Source organism: Labeo rohita, chromosome 18 (assembly GCF_022985175.1).
Source record: "Labeo rohita strain BAU-BD-2019 chromosome 18, IGBB_LRoh.1.0, whole genome shotgun sequence".
NCBI classification, from domain to species: domain Eukaryota; kingdom Metazoa; phylum Chordata; class Actinopteri; order Cypriniformes; family Cyprinidae; genus Labeo; species Labeo rohita.
In genome coordinates, this window is record NC_066886.1 from 12755747 (window position 1) to 12776656 (window position 20910).

Sequence of the window (20910 nt, forward strand, 5' to 3'; positions counted from 1 at the left end):
ACTGTCCAATTGCAGTCGAGAGAATATGAGCGCCGCGCTGCGATTGGCTGAGAAGCTGTAAAGCCGCAAAGGGATCCCACGTGGGTGCAGCAGAAGAAACTGCACAGGATTGGGCGCTTCTTCTGAGTTCAGACATGGCCGTTGTTCACGGAGATCAAACCTGAACAATCATCGTATTCCCAACGCTAGCTATCTGTCCATCTTGATGATAGGTCATATTCGTATAAATGTACAGGATGGGGTGCTAAATTACGTTATGAACGGGACACTAAGCTCGAGAAATCGGAAAAACAATGTCCTTTTGTAAACACCGATTTAACCCGCATTATTCAAATAGGAAAATGCAATTTTACAACTGTTCCAAAATAGATCTAGGCAAATTATGACGTGTTATATACGCCAATTTTAAATTGTTGCGTTTTAAATAAGTCAGATGTACACAAAACAACACCTCAAGAACTTTAATATAATACGTGTGTGTATATATTGTTGTCCTCTTAAAAACTGCAAGGCAGAAAGCTGACTTACTCTATGTAAACATTAGCGTTTTAACCGACATAAATAATAAATAATCGTGATTTTTGTCATGTTTTTTCCGCTCAGAACGACGCCCGCGTCTATACTGTGACTGTATTATATCTCCAAACAAAGACATTCACTGTGACATCGGACCACTTTGTTCAAAAATACCTAGAAATGTTCAACGGCTGCATTACGAGCTACCTGTTCTGATCTAAAATGGCGAGTATGATGTCATGCATCAGGATGCAGTCCCCACGTGGGGACAAGACCGTGCGATTGGCCGGTAGGGCAAAACTCTGGGTTCTCTCATCTGATTGGCTAGCAGGAGGTGCTCTCGCAGTGGCTCAGCCCTCGTGTCAGTAGACTGTCTGTGTGTGGCACAGGGTTGCATTGCTGGACGAAGGGGAAATGCTCGAGCAGCGAAGAAGTACAACGTTACACTTTTAAACGTTCCAAACCTCGTCAAATTCGGAAGTATATTTTTGCCAGTGTTTTCTGGGGATTACACGAACATTTTTTCCCGCGCCGTGGAGTTTGGCGTCTCTTTATTTCTTTGCTTCGGAGAAGCTGATCTCTCACCGAGTAAAGCGAGCGGACTAGAGATGTTCGCCACCGTTCGCGTCCACCAGGAACCATATCTTTCTCTCAGATATTGAAGCGGTGATTAACATTTCAGAAGTTACTGGAAGCGTGGAAGCAATTCGGCAGCTCGGACGCACAAAGACAGGTACAGTGGACTAGCAGGTTAGCTAACGACAATAGCTTGTTATCCAACCAAGCAAGACTTGAAGCGCTTCTCACACTCACACACTGACTGAGCTCCTCACTTATCACTTTGTCGACTCATTTACGGGCTTCTTATTCGGTTTCTTTCAAGTAATGTGAAGTGCTAGATGAGCTTCTGTCACAGTATCAGTTGCAAAACAAAGAAAAACACATTTTTTTTATTATTATTTGTCTTGTTTTGCTTTTATAGTAGAGAAGCTGTCGTTTCGCTCGATCGCTCCGCGCGTAGTTTTTTTTTTCTCCCCCCAAACACAATGAACTGAGTTGTTTTTAAAAGTGCAGGTGAAAATACGTTATTAACGCTCTTATAGAGTTCCTCTCAACCGCAAGTTTAAATTTCCAACCGTCATTTTAACCCTCTGTTTGAATGTAACGGTCTCCTCCTCGTCTGTTTGTTTATTTTTCATTGTTTGGGTTCCAGCGGCAGAGATCTGAGAGGATTTTTGCCCCCAGCGTCCAGTGGGCTTCGTGTCCGGCTGATTTTTACAGTACAGTGGCGTGCCAGTGGACACCCCCCACCAAATAGACCTCCAATAAATAAAGGATACATTTCAAGATGTATCCACAGGGCCGGCATCCGGTAAGTGCATCTTGAACTGATATGGAACATAATTGCTACATCTGCATCAGTTTAGCTGGAGAGCAAGGGCAGAGCCGCCCGTCCATGACGAACGACATCCTGATGTGCATGATGTGCACCTTCATTTGATTTGCTAAGCCCTGGTGCCTGTGATAACGCTTTGAAGTGCAAAAAGCACAGTCAAGTGGGGTAAAACCCCCTAACGCCTCTTGTCAATAAAGCACGTTGAATGGTAAAGAAATCGTCTTTGTTCTCTAGTACGTTTTCGTGTTTTATTTTTCACGAGCACCTGGTTGGCTGAAAACAACAGCATTTTTACAGGCGCAGTTTGGCACGCTCAGACCCATCCATGCGAGGCGACCCCATTTCTCCCGCCGGTGTTTATGTGAGGCACTAAAACGGCAGAGCCAGAACTGTAAAGATTCCCCCGCCTCTTTTGTCAGAATGCTACTGGTGCTCCAGCTATCTCCCAGATGTCACTGTAGCGTGGATGTCACCCCAGCCCTCATTCAGGCTGAAATATTAGAGCTGCTCTCCCAGGGCCCAGAATGCATTAGAGCCTCGCTCTGCAGTCGGTGGAAAACAAATTTGGTTCTCTGAGGATGTAATTGAGTTTGATTGATGTGATGGCTGTCTTTCAGGCGCCCCACCAGCCTGGTCAGCCAGGCTTCAAATTCACAGTGGCGGAGTCCTGTGACAGGATCAAAGACGAATTTCAGTTCCTGCAAGCCCAGTATCACAGGTAATAATTTACAGTTATATGCCCGTAAAGTAGCTTGTACAATTACCGCTTCGCCTAATTGTGTTTCACAGGCAAAAGGGAGGAGAGCTAAATCTAATTCATGTTTAAAAAAAATGTGTGTGCGCTAAAAGTTTTAGAGGTAGAGATGCACAATGTATCGGCACTATATCGGTGGTGTCATGGATAATTAATTGTATCTAAAAATGTTAATAAGTGCTTGATTACAGTGGATATTTAACCTTTAAAACTACAATTTTTGTTTTCCTGTTACAACAGGACTTAAAATTTAGTTTGTCATTTCATTCAGGTTTTTTTTTCTTTAGTAAATTTTAGTGAATGAGGTTTTTATGCCTGAATTAACTTTAGCATTACAAAATTTGAACTAATTTAATTTTTTATATTTATATTTTTAATATCAACCATTATATTGTTTTGGCTCAAGTGTGAAAATAATATTTGTATTTGATAATATATGACCCTGGACCACAAAACCACTGTTAAGTAGCACGGGTATGTTTGTAGCAATAGCCAAAAATACATTGTATGGGTCAAAATTGTTTTTCTTTTATGCCAAAAATCATTACGATATTAAGTAAAAATGTTTCATGAAGATATTTTGTTAATTTCCTACTGTAAATATATCAAAAAATAATTTTTGATTAGTAATATGCATTTCTAAGAACTTCATTTGGACAACTTTAAAGGTGATTTTCTCAGTGTTTTTATTTTTATTTTTATTTTTTCTCACAGACCATACATTAAAAAGCTTATTTACATTTAAGATGATGTATAAATCTCAATTTCAAAATATTGACCCTTATGACTGGCTTTGTGCTGCGAAAATATTTATTTTTATCATCATGAATTTTAATATCATTGCATTCTTAGTTTAAAATGTTAAAATTGATTTATGAATTCATAACATACTCCTGTAAAATGTTGATGTGTTTGTTTAGCTTAAGCAGTTAATACGCATGTCTGTTCAGTAACTGATGTGTTTTGTTTTCCTCGCAGTCTTAAAGTGGAGTACGACAAGCTGGCCAATGAGAAGACAGAGATGCAGCGCCATTATGTCATGGTAAGATTAGCCAATATGTAAGCTGCCATTAGCTAGTAGCTGGGGTGAAGGTAGATGTCTAGTTGCGTGTCTCTCTGTATGTGTGTGTTTTAGAATGTGTTTGTGAAACCCCCTCTGGTGCTTTTAGTTCAGCCTCCTGCTTTATTAAAGGGCCCTGACTGACTGCTCTTAGCCTCGGGCCCTTTCATACACCACCCCTTAGCCGTAGGGGTCAATGACCACAGCATTGTCCCCTCTTCTCACTCCCCCTCTGTTCTCCCCCTTCGCTCTACCTCCCTCTGTGTGTGGATCTGATTATTCTCCAAGGAGACGCTGCTCTCAGACAAATGCATGGCCGTAAATTGGGTGAGGGGTGATGGAGGAGTGCCAGAGGCGTCTGTGGGAAAATACTCGATCGCTGCAGAAATCCAAAGTCTCTGCAACGCTGTCTTTGATAACCAGATTTTACGCACAAACAAACGGCTACATAAATTCAGTGTTAATCTTAATCACAAGCTTAATCATTTACACAACACCAAAGCTCTAAATTCAATCGTAGACGTTCAAGAGATCAAAACAGCCTCGTGTGAGGATTTATGATAGGGAGAGGAAAAACAAAGCTTTTCGTGGTGTAACTAAACAAGGTTAAACTGTGGAAGTGTATTCTCTTATCTTGTGTAAACACGCGAGCCATGACTTTAACCAATACCCAGGGACGCTAGTTAAACATTCCATTCACAGGAAAAAGCATGTCAGTCAGAAAGGGAGGAGGAGAGGTTAGGTAAACACCATGTAGAATCCCCACGCTGACTGTTTGACTTGATAGTGTCAGAATCTAGACTTGCGGGACTGCACTGTAATCAGGGGGTGTTTAATCTCCTTTTTATTATTGTTACAATTTTTTAAAAAAAATATTAGGTTTTATTAGGAAAAAAAGAGTTTTTTCTTTTCTTCTTCTTTTTTTTTTTTTTTTTTTTTTTTTTTTAAGATTCTTTTATTCCTGGGAAAAACATGAAATTTGATAATGTTTATTTTTTTTTATTTTATTCCTGTGTTTTCTGGCTCCAACTTTTTTTTTTGCTAGAAATAGCACTTTGTAAGAAATTATCCTCATTATTATTATTATTATTATTATTATTTTAAATGACTAAGATTTATGGGGTGTATATTAGATTTTATTGGTCAAAACGTGTGGGATCTCTGATCTTACATCCAAGTGGGATTTCCACTGTGTACTTTCATCTGTATCATACAAAGAAGGAGAAGCTGTGCAGATATGAGACACTGTTATGGGACATGATTTTGAAGTGCGCATCAAAAGCCTGTTCTCCTCTTTTCCCCCTCATGTTTCGCTAGAATCTGACTTTCTTTTCCCTGCTCTCTGATGTGAGGTGAAAATGTTTGATGTGGCTCGGATTGAATAAAAAAAAAAAACTGAGTATTTTTCATTTCTCTTTCTTTCAGTACTATGAGATGTCCTATGGGCTGAACATTGAAATGCACAAACAGGTATGTAGCCTTTTGATCCCTGTTCACACAATCTCTGAGTCACAGAGGATCTGTGCGCTGTGTGTGTAGACGTCAGTCAATGCAGTCACACTGGTGTGTTAGGAAACAAGTGAAGTGCACTCCGTAGAGATGATGAGAGAAAGACTGTTCTTTTGAGCAGCAGTTAGAATCAGGCTAGAAGTCAGGACATTACAAGCACACACACACTGAGTCAAGTCTCTTTTCCTGCTTGTGCTGAGTAGAGTGTGGTCAGACAGCTTTGATAAGATTAAAGTCAGGACTTTGGCAGGAGGGTCCGTGTGATTTAATGACTAAAGGGAGCAGAGTCTGAGGAGTCCCTATTATGTCAGCACATTTAAGACACCCTTCATAATATAACGCTAAGGGAAAATAGAACACTGTAAATTCATCCCTTCCAATCAATTTTTACCCTACCCTGCAACTAACGTATTTTTGATAATCGATTAATTGGTTGTTTATCTCTTTGTTTTAATCAGATATTCCATGTCTTTTCCAATAAGTGCCTAAAGCTAGAACATGGCCACATAAAGCTGTATGACCTATTATGACCTTCTTTGAAGCGCTGGGCAAATTGTGTTGTGACCTTTTTCCCGCCTCTGCCATTTTTCAGTTTTTCCTCCCAGAAATAGTTTTTTACAATGACATCCCTGACAAATATCCGTTATCCGTGCACAGCACTGACTAATCAACTATTTTCATATTATTAGCAACTAATATACCACTCCGCATCATATTTGCTGAAAGAAATCCAATTTTTTTTTTTTTTTTTTTTTAAACTAATTTCTGGGTGCTGATTTCAAAAATAATTTAGCATGTCACACTCTCTCACAAAATATGATGTGCATTTCAGAATTTTTGCTTTCAACCGTTGTTGTAACGTCAAAAAGTCTTTGATCCCTTAAGAACAGAAAAACTGCCACAAAGACATAATTCCTTTCTTCCTCTGATTCATACATTAAGTCATGATTCCAAGGTTAGAAATATGGCCAGTGACAGAAAAAAATGTAAACATGACTCAGATGTTTTCTGCTACATCTGTGTGTGTTTTACTAAATCCAAAAATTACATATTTTAAAGATTTATTTATGAAATAATGTTTATGTAATGCTCTTTGAAATTAAATGGAGTATTTGAACATATTTTCCACTCCTTTGCAGAAATGAAATATGATAAAGTTAAATAATTCATTCTGAATATTTTTTTGTCATTTGACTGCACGTGATAAGTGCACTTTTTAAACTGTCCTTCAAATTTAGGGTTCACTTTCACCGTATTTACAAAGACTAATCTGATATATCCTGACAATATTGTGACGCATCTAACATTTCCTGTCCCCCAGATAATAATGAGATTGTGCAGTGCACCAGATGTAGTTAGGCCACCTCAGAGACAACCCAGCTCCCTCAGCCTGCTCCCCTTCTCCACCTCATGAAGGTTAATGGCATCAGGGAGGAGCTGGTGGATGGCGATCCATCAGTGTCCACAGTGTGAGTCTCTGCACTCCTCTGTCTGTCAGGCCCCTTGCCCCTGCGATACCTCCTGTTAACCACTTATCTCCCAACTGGCAGCTGAGGGACAGAGAAGTGAGAGAAAAGGAGTAAAAGGATGCAGGGTGGGAGGGCTGGCCTTGTGTAAACGGGTTAATCGACTGATCCATTTTAGCGCCTTGACTTTTATCAGGAACCGCCACAGAGCCCATGGATGCACTATTGAATAATTCATCCAGCGTTGCCTCTAACCTGCTAAAGAGGAGGGAGGTAATGGTGTTCGTAAGCAAACAACGCAGATCACACCCTTTTATCCCGGTCTGTTGATCTGGGTTAAACTGAACCCAGGAGTGGATGCCAGGCGGGGGAGCGGTTAACCAACTGAGTTAGCGAAGATTGCAGGATCCGTACCCCATTATTCTCAGCTCTGAGGATTTAATTCCAACCGTCAGGCAATCCGTTTCCTCTTCCATTCGGTCGTCTCTGGGCGCTTTGTATTTTAAACAGTCGTGGCGTAATGCGGATTTCAGGATGCACGCCTGCGTCTGATACCTGCGGACTGCCATAGCAAGGGAGGAAATGCAGCTGTAATGGCAGCTGCTCCATGTCAGTGAGCCGCTGTGATGACTGAGGCGGCTTATTTTGTGAGTTTTTCTCACCTGTTGTGAGACTCCGAGGGAATCTCCTCCCCTCTCCTCGCTGTCAGACCCCGATTGAGCCAGTCAGGCCCGGCTTGACACGGGGACACTGATAAATGATTTATAAGGGGTGCCCTAGGAAGTGTTTGCTAACTGCTGGATTGTCCTTCTCTATGTGAGCCAAAGCAAACTGACTGGCTCAGTGAGGTGAGTACACAAAGCCTCTGTTAAAGAGGAGGGAGGATTGGGAAACACAGGCCCGCTCCGTCACACTGTTTATGGTGGTTAGGTCATGAAACCAGGTGAACCTGTACAATGACGCTCTAAACATATGCATAATAGAGCAGGGCTGTCGTAACAGGGCTGAGTATTTGAGAGACGGCCAAACAACAATAGAAAACAGAAGCTAGCCACCCATGCGGCTCTGCTGCCGCCGATCAATGCAGGTAAATTTTAATGCCAGTTCTCAACAGCGCTGTGAGTTAACAACCCTGTTAAGATCGTGCGCTCACCTCCAGCACGCACATATATAGACCTTGTTACACCTTTACTACTGAGCACAAGGCTGTCAGAGAGCATTACCTCCCTCTCACCCTAGCAGAATACAGGGCCCCATCAACCCGGCTAGGTCAAGTATTGTTTGTGATGGAGACACATGCCTGGAAGGGCCAGTTGTTTTCCTCTATATTCAATGCTCATCAGCGTCTCACTCTATTCCGCCGGCGCTGATGGCAACAGACAAATAGCTTTCAGCATGCCATTGACAGCCTGGCCCTGGAGTGCTCTTGAAATGGTGCTAGACAGGTCCGAGTACCTGTAATTGTGTACCAGAGCGTGAAGCTCGCCACTTAAGAGGCAGGCTTTCATCTGCTTAAAGTGACATCCTATTTTTATCCGCAGTTGTAGCTAAAAGCTCTGCTTGTCCAGCTCAATGCACAGCACGGCTTTCATCATAGATTCATACATTACGCACAGCGTATGCCGGCTTTTTGCGTACGTCACCGCCGTCGGACATGTTTTCCCCCGACAGCGGGATTGTTTTTGCAAGATAAAGCATGATGCTTTGGAGTGAGTGTCAGATAAGGCAACCCTTGACCTCACTCGGCCAGCTGTCAACGTCGCGTTAAGCCCTTAAGGAATGTGTTCGATGCTCTCCAGGCCTCTCAGCAAATCCTGTCAAATGTTAGGCTGCTATTGACGCGGTTTATCTCGGCAAATAAGGATTATACACTGAGCTGGCTTTTCAACCAGCATTTTTGTTGATGCATTCTTCTTGTAGTTTTTTTTCCAGAGTGTAGTTGGGTGTCTGAAAGCTAAACTGGTACCCTGCTTTGATCCTGTTGATTTGGTGAAATGTAACACTCAGTCGTGCCACACCAAGTTCGACTATAACTTTCAAGAATGTATAAAGCTGATTTGGGATGCCACAGTGTAGTTTGATTTTTGATTATTTTTACTCATGCTTTAGTTTTTATGCTTTCATTTATTTTAACCATTGGGTCATTATTCTGCACTTAAAGGAGAAGTTCACTTCCAGAACAAAAATGTACAGATAATGTACTCACCCCGTTGTCATCAAATGTAAAGTGCCTTTCTTTCTTTAGTAGTAAATGAAATGTTTTTTGAGGAAAACATTTCAGGATTTCTCTTCATATGGTGGACTTCTATGGATTTTCTAAATTCCAAAATGCAGTTTAAATGAGGAATAAGGGTCTTATCTAGCGAAATTATCTGTCATTTTCTAAAAAAACTAAATTTATATACTTTTTAACCTCAAATGCTTATCTTGTCTAGCCCTGTGATGCGTGTGTGTACTCTGTGTATTTCGGGTCAGTACAGTTAGGGTATGTCGAAAAATGTTTTGCATGGCAGAGCTAGACAAGACGAGCATTTGAAGTTAAAAAGTATTTTAATTTTTATTTATTTATTTATTTATTTTGTTTTTTTTTTTTGTTTTTTTTTGTTTTGTTTTTTTAGAAAATTACAGATCGTTTTTAACTAGATAAGACCCTTATTCCTTGGCTGGGATAGTCTAGAGCCCTTTGAAGCTGCATTTAAACTGCATTTTGGATATTCAAACTCATGGGCACCATTAAAGTCCACTATGTGGAGATAGTTTCTGAAATGTTTCCCTCAAAAAGCATAATTTCTTTACGACTGAAGAAAGAAAGGCATACTTCAGTAGTCAAAAATATATTGTGCCTTCCTAAATGACATGGATTTTTTTTTTATATTGATGTAGCATCATGCTTTTGATAAACACTAATATTAGCTCTGCATGTCGTTGTTATAAGGTCTGCCGGACTTTTCTCAACCATATTTTGCCTATAGCTTGACCCGACACACGTCTATATTCCTTTGATGGGAAAGAGCGAAACTTTCTCGTGTGTTACGGAGTATCTTGTAAAAAAAAATATTGTGTCTGGCTCCTGCAACCGCTTGGCATTTTGGCAATATGTTATAAATAATTTCCTGGTCGGCGCAGCGCTGCGTGTTTGCCATTGAAATGAAAAATAGAGCCGAAATCCCTGTGATGTGTTTGTGCTCCGTTCTGGCCCTGGGTTGAACTGAGCCTCATAAATTCTATAGATGATGTATCTGTAGCCGAGTTATTTTTCAGAGGCTTTCCTCCCCCTCTCCTTTGGTCTCAGTCAAAGCCAGTGCCAGACCTGTGATGTGAGCTCCTTTCATCACTGGAAGAGGCTGTGATGTCGGCCGTGCTGTGTTCCTGCTGGCGTCTGATGATGGAAAGGAAGAGGGATGGAGTACATCCTACTGTAGCTGCGTGTAGCCTTCGGGTGGAGAGCCCTGGCTTTGCCCCCACCCCTCCTTTTACTGTCATGTGTTCTCACAACGACCCCACATCATCCTCTGCTATCGCTCGCCTTTTTATCCACCGTTCGCGTGCGGTACTCATCCGATCGACAGGCTGAAAATTCAATTTAATGACCTGCCTGTGTGCACGTAATATGATTTTACAGGCTGTTACGGTCAAGCTGAGGTACCATTTGCATAATGATCGGCGCGCGATAGGAGATGGGGCCTGCTCGGCTACAGTTGCCATGGCAACGGTCAGGCGGGTGGAGAGAGAATGAAGGTCGGGTCCCTGCGGTGGGCTAGATGAAGGGGGGACTTGGGGGTGGGTTGCTGAGAAAATGAAAAAGGTGGGGTCTGGAGAAGGCAAAATAGGCCTCAGCTCCTGACAGGTCTGGATGTAATCCACCTTTGTTCATTAGTCAGAAATGACACGTTGTTGTGATCTGAACATTTTCTCTTCCTTTGTAACATGAATGTTAGGTGTCAGTATTCCAACAGACATCATCTGTGCATTGTTTAACTTTAATTAAATAATGTGCTTTTTGTTATACTCTGCTGTAGCACTGAAGCTCAAAGATGCTGAAAATCCTTTGGCTCTGCCTGCTATTTAGACCATGTGTGTACAATTTTTGGATGGTGAAAATTCATAAATTTGGGATTTATAAAACAGCTTTTTTGTGGTCAGCTCTAAAGTCTTTTATCACGTTCGTCTGCTTCCAACATGTCCTCAGGGACTGTCTGCATTATTTAACATCTGCTAAACAACAGGAGTTGGCAGTCATTTTGTTGCGAAGACGTGCGAAAAAAAAAAAAGACTACTTCTGCAGGTTTTTTCTTTTTAGTGCAATTACATATCAGCGGTGATAATGGCTGAGGTGTAAATGTGAAGCCGGGAGTGCAAAAGAAAGTCTCGTGTGCTAGTAGAAGACTGTACCTGCAGGCTGATGATGGCAGCTGAAGTGTAGCGCTGCTCTTAACACGGCTCCAGTGTATCTGGCTCGTTCTTCATGTGGTTTGGAGTATACACTCATCGCAGCTGTGCTCTCTCTCTCCCCTGGGCTCTCATAATGTTTTAAATATTTCACATGTCAATATCACGCAGTTTGGAGTGTGCCGAGTCAAGCGGTTCTGATTGCCGTGGTAATTGGCTTAATCGTTGGGAAACGCTAAAAAAGACTTAGTGGTGCACTTTAACAGAAGTAAATTAACCCTTTTTTAACTTTTCCCTCTTTCTTTTTCTCTTCCAGACCGAGATTGCCAAAAGGCTCAATGCGATTCTAGCCCAGATTATGCCTTTTCTGTCACAAGAGGTGAGCTTTATGTGATTTCCAAGCTCATTTCCAGTCCTTTCAAGCTTTATAGGACACTCAAACCATGTTTTGTCGTTAATTGTACTATTTACTATTATCATTTGAGAACTATTTGGTAATGCATTGCATTGAAATCTAACCATGTTTTCTCTTCCTGTTGCAGCACCAACAGCAGGTAGCACAAGCTGTTGAACGTGCAAAGCAAGTGACAATGACCGAACTGAATGCTATCATCGGGGTACGTGGACTTCCCAATCTGCCTCTCACCGTGTGTATACCCCTTTAATTACTTTATTTGAACCTAAGAACAGGGCAAACCTGCATTGTTGTACATGCAGAAGAACCCTATTAAAGAAGTCCACTTCCAGAACAAAAAATTACAGATAGTGTACTCACACCCTTGTAATCCAAGATGTTCATGTCTTTCTTTCTTCAGTCGTAAAGAAAGTATGTTTTTTGAGGGAAACATTTTAGGATTTTAGGATTTTTCTCCATATAATGGACTGCTATGGTGCCCCAAGCTTGAACTTCCAAAATACAGTTTAAATGCGGCAAACGATCCCAAATGCGGTTATAAACGATCCCAGCCAAGGAAGAAGCGTCTTATCTAGCAAAACGATTGGTTATTTTCATAAAAATAGTACAATTTATATACTTTTAAATGACAAACGCTCGTCTTGTCTTGCTTTGCCTGAACTCAGTTTTTTCCGGTTCATGACAGGGTTTGTCGAAAAACTCCCATCTCATGTTCTCCCTTCAAAATTGTCCTATATCGCTGTTTTACCTTTCTTGTTAAGGGTGTTTGGTCTTTGCATGTTCACTTTTTACTTAATTTTTGAAGCTGAGGGAGAAAATACGAGTTTTTCGACATACCCTAACTGTCTTGAACCAGAATACACAGAGTTCCGGCAGAGCAAGACAAGATGAGCGTTTAAGATTAAAAAGTATATCAATTATATTATTTTTATGAAAATAACCCATTGTTTCACTAGGTTATTTTCTTCCTTAACTATTTGGGATCGTTTGAAGCCGCATTTAAACTGCATTTTGGAAGATCAAACTTGGGGCACCATAGCAGTCCATTATATGGAGAAAAATCCTGAAATGTTTTCCTCAAAAAAAATTCTTTATGACTGAAGAAAGAAAGACATGAACATCTTGGATGACAAAGAGGTGAGTACATTCTGTAAATTTTTGTTCTGAAAGTGGACTTCTCCTTTGACTGATTTAATGATTAATTTTGCAATTAGTAGCTTATTTCAATCATGTGCAGGTTTGCCCCTACAGTGAATGCCTTGTTCTGAAGTGCATGCATCATGTGTATATGCATGCATCATGTGTATTTGCAGGTTGAATGAGGAAGTGTATGTATTTATAGGTGTATTAGCGTCAGAGGTGGTGCTAAGCATAAACTTTGTCATTTACCAAATATGCAATACTTTACAAAACTGTTAAATAAGAGTCAGTCCGTTAAAGTGATGGATAATGATTATTTATAACACTTTCTCTGATTACGTGTCAGCTGTGTTTCATTGCTTTCGTTTACTTCTTGGCCCGTTGCCACGTTATTGTTTATCTAATGTGCAGCTGGACGCTGTTGACCAAGCTTTATTTAGTCTCCTCTATATGTGGCATGAGTGTGCTTAGCATCCTCAGTCCCCTGAGTCTGCATCTAGAAGCTGTTCAGAGCTCTCTTTAGAGCTTGGATACCTTTAATTAGATCAGGTTTTACAGGAGAGGCTCATTCCTCTTTGCTGACCTGGATTGCGCTGGGAATTAAAGACAAATAGGATCTTGCACACATATCCCTGAGCTACTACAGCTATTCCTTTCCTAGAAACGCCACACAACAGCCACTTATTGATCAGAGGGCGAGTGACCCGGATCCCTATCAGTATGTAGGGAAAAACACATCTGACCTCTGTGCATCCAGTAGCAAGGCTAGCTCTGATCTGATTAGAGACGTTGAGCCTGCTTTGATTTACCTTCTTAAGAATTGTTCCACAGCTGATAATGGTGAGGTGAAGGTTTGAGGGTGGGTTTGTGTCGTCTGATATCGGAATTCAATTAGATCCTGAGCATTGACACTCACTCAGAGATAATTCCTGGAATCAGGTCTGGACGGAGCAGTCATGTGGTCGCTCTTAAATGCCATGTTATCTTCAGGAAGGATCATGTTGTGTTACATCAGATCAACTTTAATGACTCTTATTCTTTTAGGAGACATTTAAAAGTTGAAAAGCTAAAAATATACTTGCTTGTTTGAGTGTTTTATTTTTCTTTCTTGGGGTAGGTGGACATTTGTAATTCACACAGTAGGCCGTGTGTGCACTCACGCAGGTGCCAGAGTCCTCATAAATAGTATAAGGCAGAGGTGAGGTGTGAGCTACCCACACACACACACACACACACACACACACACACACACACACTCTCTCTCTCAGAGCAGAAACCACCAGCATCTCTTATTGATGAACCTCAGGGCCGGTAATAGGATGCATCTAGGGCAGCAGGTTTTTTTTTCTGCTGTGCTATGACTTTGATCAGAGGTCTTAAGATGGCCTCCTCCAGCAGCTCAGTATTTCTGCCCTCACCAACAGTTTGTGTGTTTTTCTACCCTAGCCTTATTTATTTTAGAAAAGGATAAGCATTTCTATCTAATGTCTTTAGTTCTTTCTCCACATGCTTAACTTCCTCTCTGTTCTGGTTAGTTTATAGGCTGTGGTTGAGTTTGGAGCTTTTAGTGGTATTGAATATTTGTTTGATGGCTGTATAAAACTAAGCCTCAGTGAATATCTTGTTGATTTTAATGTGCTTTTTATTTCGTCATTAAGTTTCCCATAGAGCGTGTCATTAGACTCATTTGCTATCCTTCCTTGTCTTGTGACTTTTAATGGCGTCTCTTTAATATATAAGGCATTAAAGTTAGTAAGTTTGATTCATTTTTGAAAATGTCAGATGTTTTAGTAAAAAAATAGCTGTTTTTCCTACAATATACTGTTGTATTGTTGCATATACATAAAAATAAATGACCCGGTTTCCTTCTGTTTATTTGGTGAAAACAGTGGAAGACATTTTTACTAGATAGATACTTATACATTTTTAGCCTTTTTTTAAATACTTTTTTTCTAATTATAATTTTAATTCTAATTCTAATTTTCTCTGTTTTAATGGTTAAAATTAAATTTTAATTTAATTTGAATTTAAATTGTTACAATTTTATTGATTTAAAAAGCATGTCTAATTAATTGAGATCATGAAACTTACACAGCTTAACAGCAATTTATTAAAAGTTTGACAAAACATTACCTTTTAAGGCCCTATAAAATATATATATATATATATATTATTATTATTATTATTATTATTATTGTTGTTGTTGTTGTTATTATTATTATTATTTTTTTTTTTGTCAAATTTAGTTGTATTTTTATCAAATATTGCGTTTTACATTCATTCTTTATTCCATTTTAATGGTTTCATTAAATTGTAATAATCCAAATAATCTCTAAGTAATTAATATTATAAAAAAAAAAAAAGATTTTCTTTCTATTTTTTGCCTGGAAATACTGTGTTATGTACAGTATTTACATTTACAAATAAATTCTGGTAAATATTCCTTAAAAATAATGTTGTAATAATAATTTTAGTAGTAGTAGTACTATCAGAACCAAACTTTTTGACGAGTTGCTGTGAAGACCTTTAAGTTTCTGTTTGTAAATAACATGAAATGGTAAAATGATCATGAAGTGACTCTCAGAGCAGTTCTAGAGATTGTTTATGTGTTCATGCATTAATATGTTGAGGCAACAGAGACTAAAAACACTGCAAGCGTCACACGTGGTTCGATTTGTGTGTAGTAAACAAAACTACTCGTCTTCGCCATTCACTCAAACGCACAGGACATGCAGGACTTATATTTAAATATTCTTTTTGCTGCTTAATATTGACAGACACTAGTCCGTATCTCAGTTTGATTTAAGTGTACTGACCTACTTTTGATTTATTCATTCCAAAATGGGCATTATACAGTAAATTCTATTTTTGTGACTGGATTCTGCGTGTTCCGTATCACGGAAATCATAGGGCCTTAAAAATGTCGTATGTTTTAGTAAAAAATAACTTGTTGTATTGTTGCATATACATAAAAATAAATAGCATGCAGTTTTCTTCTGTTTATTTATTGAAAAACAGTGGAAAACATTTTTACTAGATAATTAATTGTACATTTTTAGCAAATTTATTTGGCTGTTTGATTGTAATATTTAAAAGAACATCAAGATATAATTGTTTTAGCTGTGCTGCTGAGCCTAGCGTAGTGGGCAGTCTGTTTTACCGTAAGTCGTCCGCTGTATTGATAGATCTCTATTAAGACTGCCCCTGCTTGTGCTGTGGGCCCAATTAAGTGTGTTTGTGGCCAAGAGGGCGAATCATGGGGCTTTATGTTTTTGAACTCCCTCAGGCCTGCATGTTGCGTGGTTACAGCACTAAACTCAGGATGGGGTTGTTTAACATACACACCTGAGAATAGAAGCAGGCGCTTGTCTGATCTAGCCACTTATCTTTTTTATATGTCCATTGTTAATTGTTCACACCGGGCCCGCGTTCATTGTTTTGCTGTAAGAGGCAGAGATTAGCAGCAGTTGAGGCGGTCTTTATGCAGGAATATTAAATTACTGGCGACGTTTTATTTCTTTATTTTCTTGTCTTCATGGCCGGGTCTCTAATGAGGGTTCTCTTATTGTCCATGCATATTACACATCAGTGGCTCATTAGCTGGAATGAGCAGGGAGGGTTCTCCCCCGTGAATCAACGGCTTCTTTAATTTCCCATGTGGTCAGTCGTCATCTCTGAAGCCACACACACCAACCCCCTCCCCCACGAGCGGTTCATTTCACTTCCTGACACATCCACACGAACACCCTGGCACCAACACTGTTTCTGTCTTACAATCACTCACTTCCACTCTTGTCTCACTATCTCTCTCCTTTTCTCCTGCCCTTTCAAGAACATGCGCCCACCACCCACGCTCAGTACACACACACACACACACCTCACACATACACACACCCCTTATCACATCTCCTCACAGATCCACACTCTGAGGCACAGCTCATAATTGGCTTGGCAGCTCTGTTGTGTTGGGGAGGGTAAGGTTGCAGGTTCAAATCCCAAGCGGAGCTCTTCTATATACCATTCGCTCTCCTGCCAATCTCAAAGGCCCCGAGTCTCAATATACAGCCAGCTGTGCAAATAATCCGCAAAGCTGTTAGCAATTATACTCACCCCGAATAAGGGCCTGTGATGGACATCTTAATAATGATTTACCCACTGGAAAGGGCAAGCTTTTGGAGCATTCCAGACTTATAAATAAGCCTTTAGTATTGATATTTACTTATGGCATGGCATTAATGACCTGCTGATAATTCTGAAAGGTTGTACTACCGTGCTCGCCGTACATAGCCAATAACATCTACCCTTTCCACGTGCCGGGATTCTAGAAAAATGACCGTAAACGCTCATTGATTGACGGGTGAGGCCTGTGAAAAAGTTGGCCGGTGCGTGCTCTAACAGCCATCTGAATAATTCATTCTTCCTGTGGATGCTAATAAATTGTGGAGTCTGGGATTTTTTTGTTGTTGTTTTTTTTCCCTTTACTGGTGGCTCTGCTAAGTATTATTTAACCTTGCTTTAAGCTGCTCGCTTCCCATGCTGAGTGGTTTTTAACTCTCATCAGTTTCCTCCAAGTTTTTCAAATATTGATGGAGGTATTGGAGGCTTGAACGCTTGCCAGAACAGGACCCCTCGCTCTTGGCCGCCGCCGCCGCCGCCGCCGCCGCTCAACACGCTCACGCACACACAAAAGCTGAGCCCAGCTGCTGTTGGAGTGGTGTTTAAAGTTTGGTTTTCTCGAGTGACTCATACTTTGTGTAATAACCAGACCCAAATGTGAGGGGAGTAAATATAGCCGTCCAGCTTTTTGATGGGGCTAAGGAGCAGGTGGTGTTAAGCCAATGAGCTGACAGCATTCCAGCGCCTGCTGTCTTTAAACTGTATCTTAAATAGGGCTTGACGACTCTCTTTTGGAGAGCGCGTGCGAGTGTGAGAGTTTTATTATTTAATGAGTGAATTTACATGCTTTCTGTATGACATTCCACAGTGTTTATGTTACACTCAAGCAGGAAACCTGAAATATAAACTAACAGCACTCCAACATTTCATACTTTCAGGTTAAGATCCAAGCGGCATAAAGACAGGTTTTGTTTGCAGGATCCTCAAATAGGACATAAATATCCCTGTACCCCCACCTGCGCTTCTGAATTGGCCGCCCAGAAGCTGTGTTTAGTTTGCGGCATGGATTTCTCCACTTTTTTCCCTCTGGCCCACTCGTTGTATGTCTCTCCACAGCAGCAGCAGCTCCAGGCCCAGCACCTCTCTCACGCTGCCCACGGCCCTGTGGCTTTACCTCCCCACCCTTCTGGCCTTCAGCCACCAGGAATCCCGCCGGTCACCGGCTCTGGCTCGGGCCTGCTGGCTCTGGGAGCCCTGGGAAGTCAGCCACACTTGCCAGTGAAGGATGAAAAAAACCACCATGACCTGGAGCACAGAGGTAAGGAGCAGACACACACTGCTCTCATTTAAAACCAAGAGAGTGGAACATTAGTCGCTCAGCCATATAGACCTCTTGTGTGAATCAAACGCTTGTTTCATAACACCCCCACCACCCTGTTCATTATTATTACAGCTCTTATAGGCTGCTGACATTATTGACCTTCTTAAGTTTGCTTTATATGAGTACGCTACTCTCATGGCTCACCATTTAAGGATGTAGCCTATTTTCAGAGAAGAACCGAAAGTGTGTAAAGCGACTGAACATAGACATGACGCTGTATGTGGCTTGAATAAAGGATGCATTTGCTAGCTGTATTGTGTACATAACAGACATATTCTATCTGCAGATGAAATCTACTTTTAACTCTGATTGTCAGTTGGTCAGGGTAACTGACTTTTGTTTATCTTTGTTTTGTCTTGCCGTTCTGCCTGTCTTTCAACACCAACCGGGTTCTGCTGACTACAGAGAGCACGGTGAGTATTAGGTTTCCTGTTGTCTCAGTTGTCCTCTTCCTCTTAAAGGAGAAGTTCACTTCCAGAACAAAAATGTACAGATAATTTACTCACCCCCTTGTCATCCAAGATGTTCATGTCTTTCTTTCTTCAGTCATAAAGAAGTTTTTTTTTTTTTAAGGAAAACATTTCAGGATTTCTCTCCATATAGTGGACTTTGATGGTGCCTGTGATTTTGAACTTCCAAAATGCAGTTTCAGAGCTCTAAATGATCCCAGCAGAGGAAGAAGGGTCTAACGAAACAATTGGCCTTTAAAAAAAAAAAAATTACAATTTATATTTTTTTTAACCTCAAATGCTCATCTTGTCTAGCTCTGTGAGAACTCCCATCTTATTTTGTTCTCCAACTTCAAAGTTGTCCTACATCGCTGTTTTACCTTTTTCTTTTTTTGTAAAGGTGTTTGATCTTTGCATGTTCACTTTGTAAACACTGGGTTGGTGCTTCTTCAGCGAAAATGAGATGAGTTTTTTTTTTTTACCCTAACTGTGTTGAACCAGAATACACAGAGTTCACACAGAGTAAGACAAGACGGGCTTTTGGGTTTAAAAGTATATAAATTGTCAATTTTATTTTTCATTTTTTAAGAAAATAACCAATCATTTTGCCTTCTTCCTTGGCTGGGATTGTTTAGAGCCCTTGGAAGCTGCATTTAAACTGCATTTTGGAAGTTAGAAAATGCATAGAAGTGCACCATATGGAGAGAAATCCTGAATTTTCCTCAAAAAAACATAATAGAAAGAAAGACATGAACATCTTAGATGGCAAGGAGGTTGAGTAAATCATCTGTAAATTTTTGTTCTGGATGTTAACAACTTCTTTAATAGTTCTGTTCCAAAACCTAGTTAGCTGCCTACATAGATAGCAACTTAGTTGTTTTAAGTAGTTTAGAACAAATTGTGCTAAACGTTGGATAATGTAATGATAATACTTTTCTGTACACATGTTTGTCAACCATTTTGATTTTATTTAGTATTTGGCTTAATATAAAGTGTCTTAGGAAGCAGCATAATTAAGTTGCGAAGTGTTTTGAACAGCCTCCGTGTCAGGAGCGCACCTTAAATTATGCCTTAATGTTGCCTCCGTAGGCGGCTCACTAGGTTTTGAAACGGAGCAAATACGTCTTAGTTTTACTGGGTGAAAAGCACCTCTTGGCCCATTTCATGCCTAAGAAAATTTCCATTAATGTAAATGTCAAGTAAGATCCTTCATCCTGAAGCACACGCAACTCGTGCACGAAATGGTAATCTGCGTTCATTAAAATGACTAATAGAGAAACAAGCTTTTTATGAAATAAGCACTCACATCTCTCCGCAGATGGGAAATGACTCGTATTACAGCGCGCAGATTAGCGCGGCTCTATAATTTCATCACAATTAAAGACGACGTCGACTCCCTCCCTCCTTTGTGGGATTTATTTTATCCCTCTCCCGTCCTACCCACCCCTCCGCTATCTCCACTTGTTTACCGCCCCTCTCCGCTCTCTTTTGCTAGCGCGATAAATATGTATGAGCACAGGCGCAGGAATTGTTTTCCTCCCTCTCATCTCCGTGCCCTTGTAAAAGGCATTTATTCGACGGGGCTTAAATCTCTCTGATGGCTGATTGTGGCCGTGAGATTGGGTTTCTGCTGGCCCGGCGAGGCCTGAATGGGTGCAGTCATGTCTGAAGGAAGGGGAGCTCCTCTGGCGGTTAGCAGTCCAGGCGCTGTTGTGTATTCGCTGCTGCCGTTGTCTAAGGTCATCTGATAGCACGCTGGTGACTCTCCTTAATGAGTCACGCTAAGCATCTCTTTAGAAGGTCAGACATCATGCAAAGAGAGCGAGAGAGACGGAGACTATTGGGCGTTCGGCCCAGTCTGCTACTTCATCTTCTCAGCTTAGTTTCCTTTTACGCTTCCAGTGATCTGGCCGCATTTTCCCTCTGTGAATCTTGTTGCCTCACACTGAGCGAAGGCTCTTGGGACGGGATGAGTAAAGCTCTAGGAGCGAGATTGTTTTGAGAAAGTGCCCAGAGAGCACTCAAAGTCCTGTTGATTGCTAAATACTATGAATATTCTCACAACGCATTATTGTGAGTATGGACAGTGGGCACAGACAAAGTCGCCCACCATTTCCTGCGGATACAAGTCCCTTTTTCCCCGCACTGTAGTCACTGTCTACCGGGACCGCAGACCCGTAAAGTGCCGAGGGAGGGGTACTGGGAGATGTCCAAACACGCTACAGGAATCAATGACTATTACATGCTCCCACACACACAGCCCGAGCCGGACTTCTCACGGATAATGGGCTGTTGTTTGACACTAACGTGCTGCTCATG

The 20910-nt window shown here is 40.8% G+C and overlaps 1 protein-coding gene across 1 annotated transcript in view; it reads left to right on the forward strand.

Moving 5' to 3' along the window:
- Positions 1-832: 832 nt before the first annotated feature.
- tle3a (TLE family member 3, transcriptional corepressor a) overlaps positions 833-20910 on the forward strand; it is a 28981-nt gene continuing 8903 nt past the window's right edge. The window contains exons 1-9 of the mRNA XM_051135086.1: positions 833-1249; positions 1730-1888; positions 2530-2630; positions 3645-3708; positions 5152-5196; positions 11407-11469; positions 11633-11737; positions 17881-18079; positions 18548-18555. Coding sequence (XP_050991043.1) covers positions 1865-1888; positions 2530-2630; positions 3645-3708; positions 5152-5196; positions 11407-11469; positions 11633-11737; positions 17881-18079; positions 18548-18555 — 609 coding nt within the window. The 5' untranslated portion in view covers positions 833-1249; positions 1730-1864. The remainder of the gene's footprint in view (positions 1250-1729; positions 1889-2529; positions 2631-3644; positions 3709-5151; positions 5197-11406; positions 11470-11632; positions 11738-17880; positions 18080-18547; positions 18556-20910) is intronic.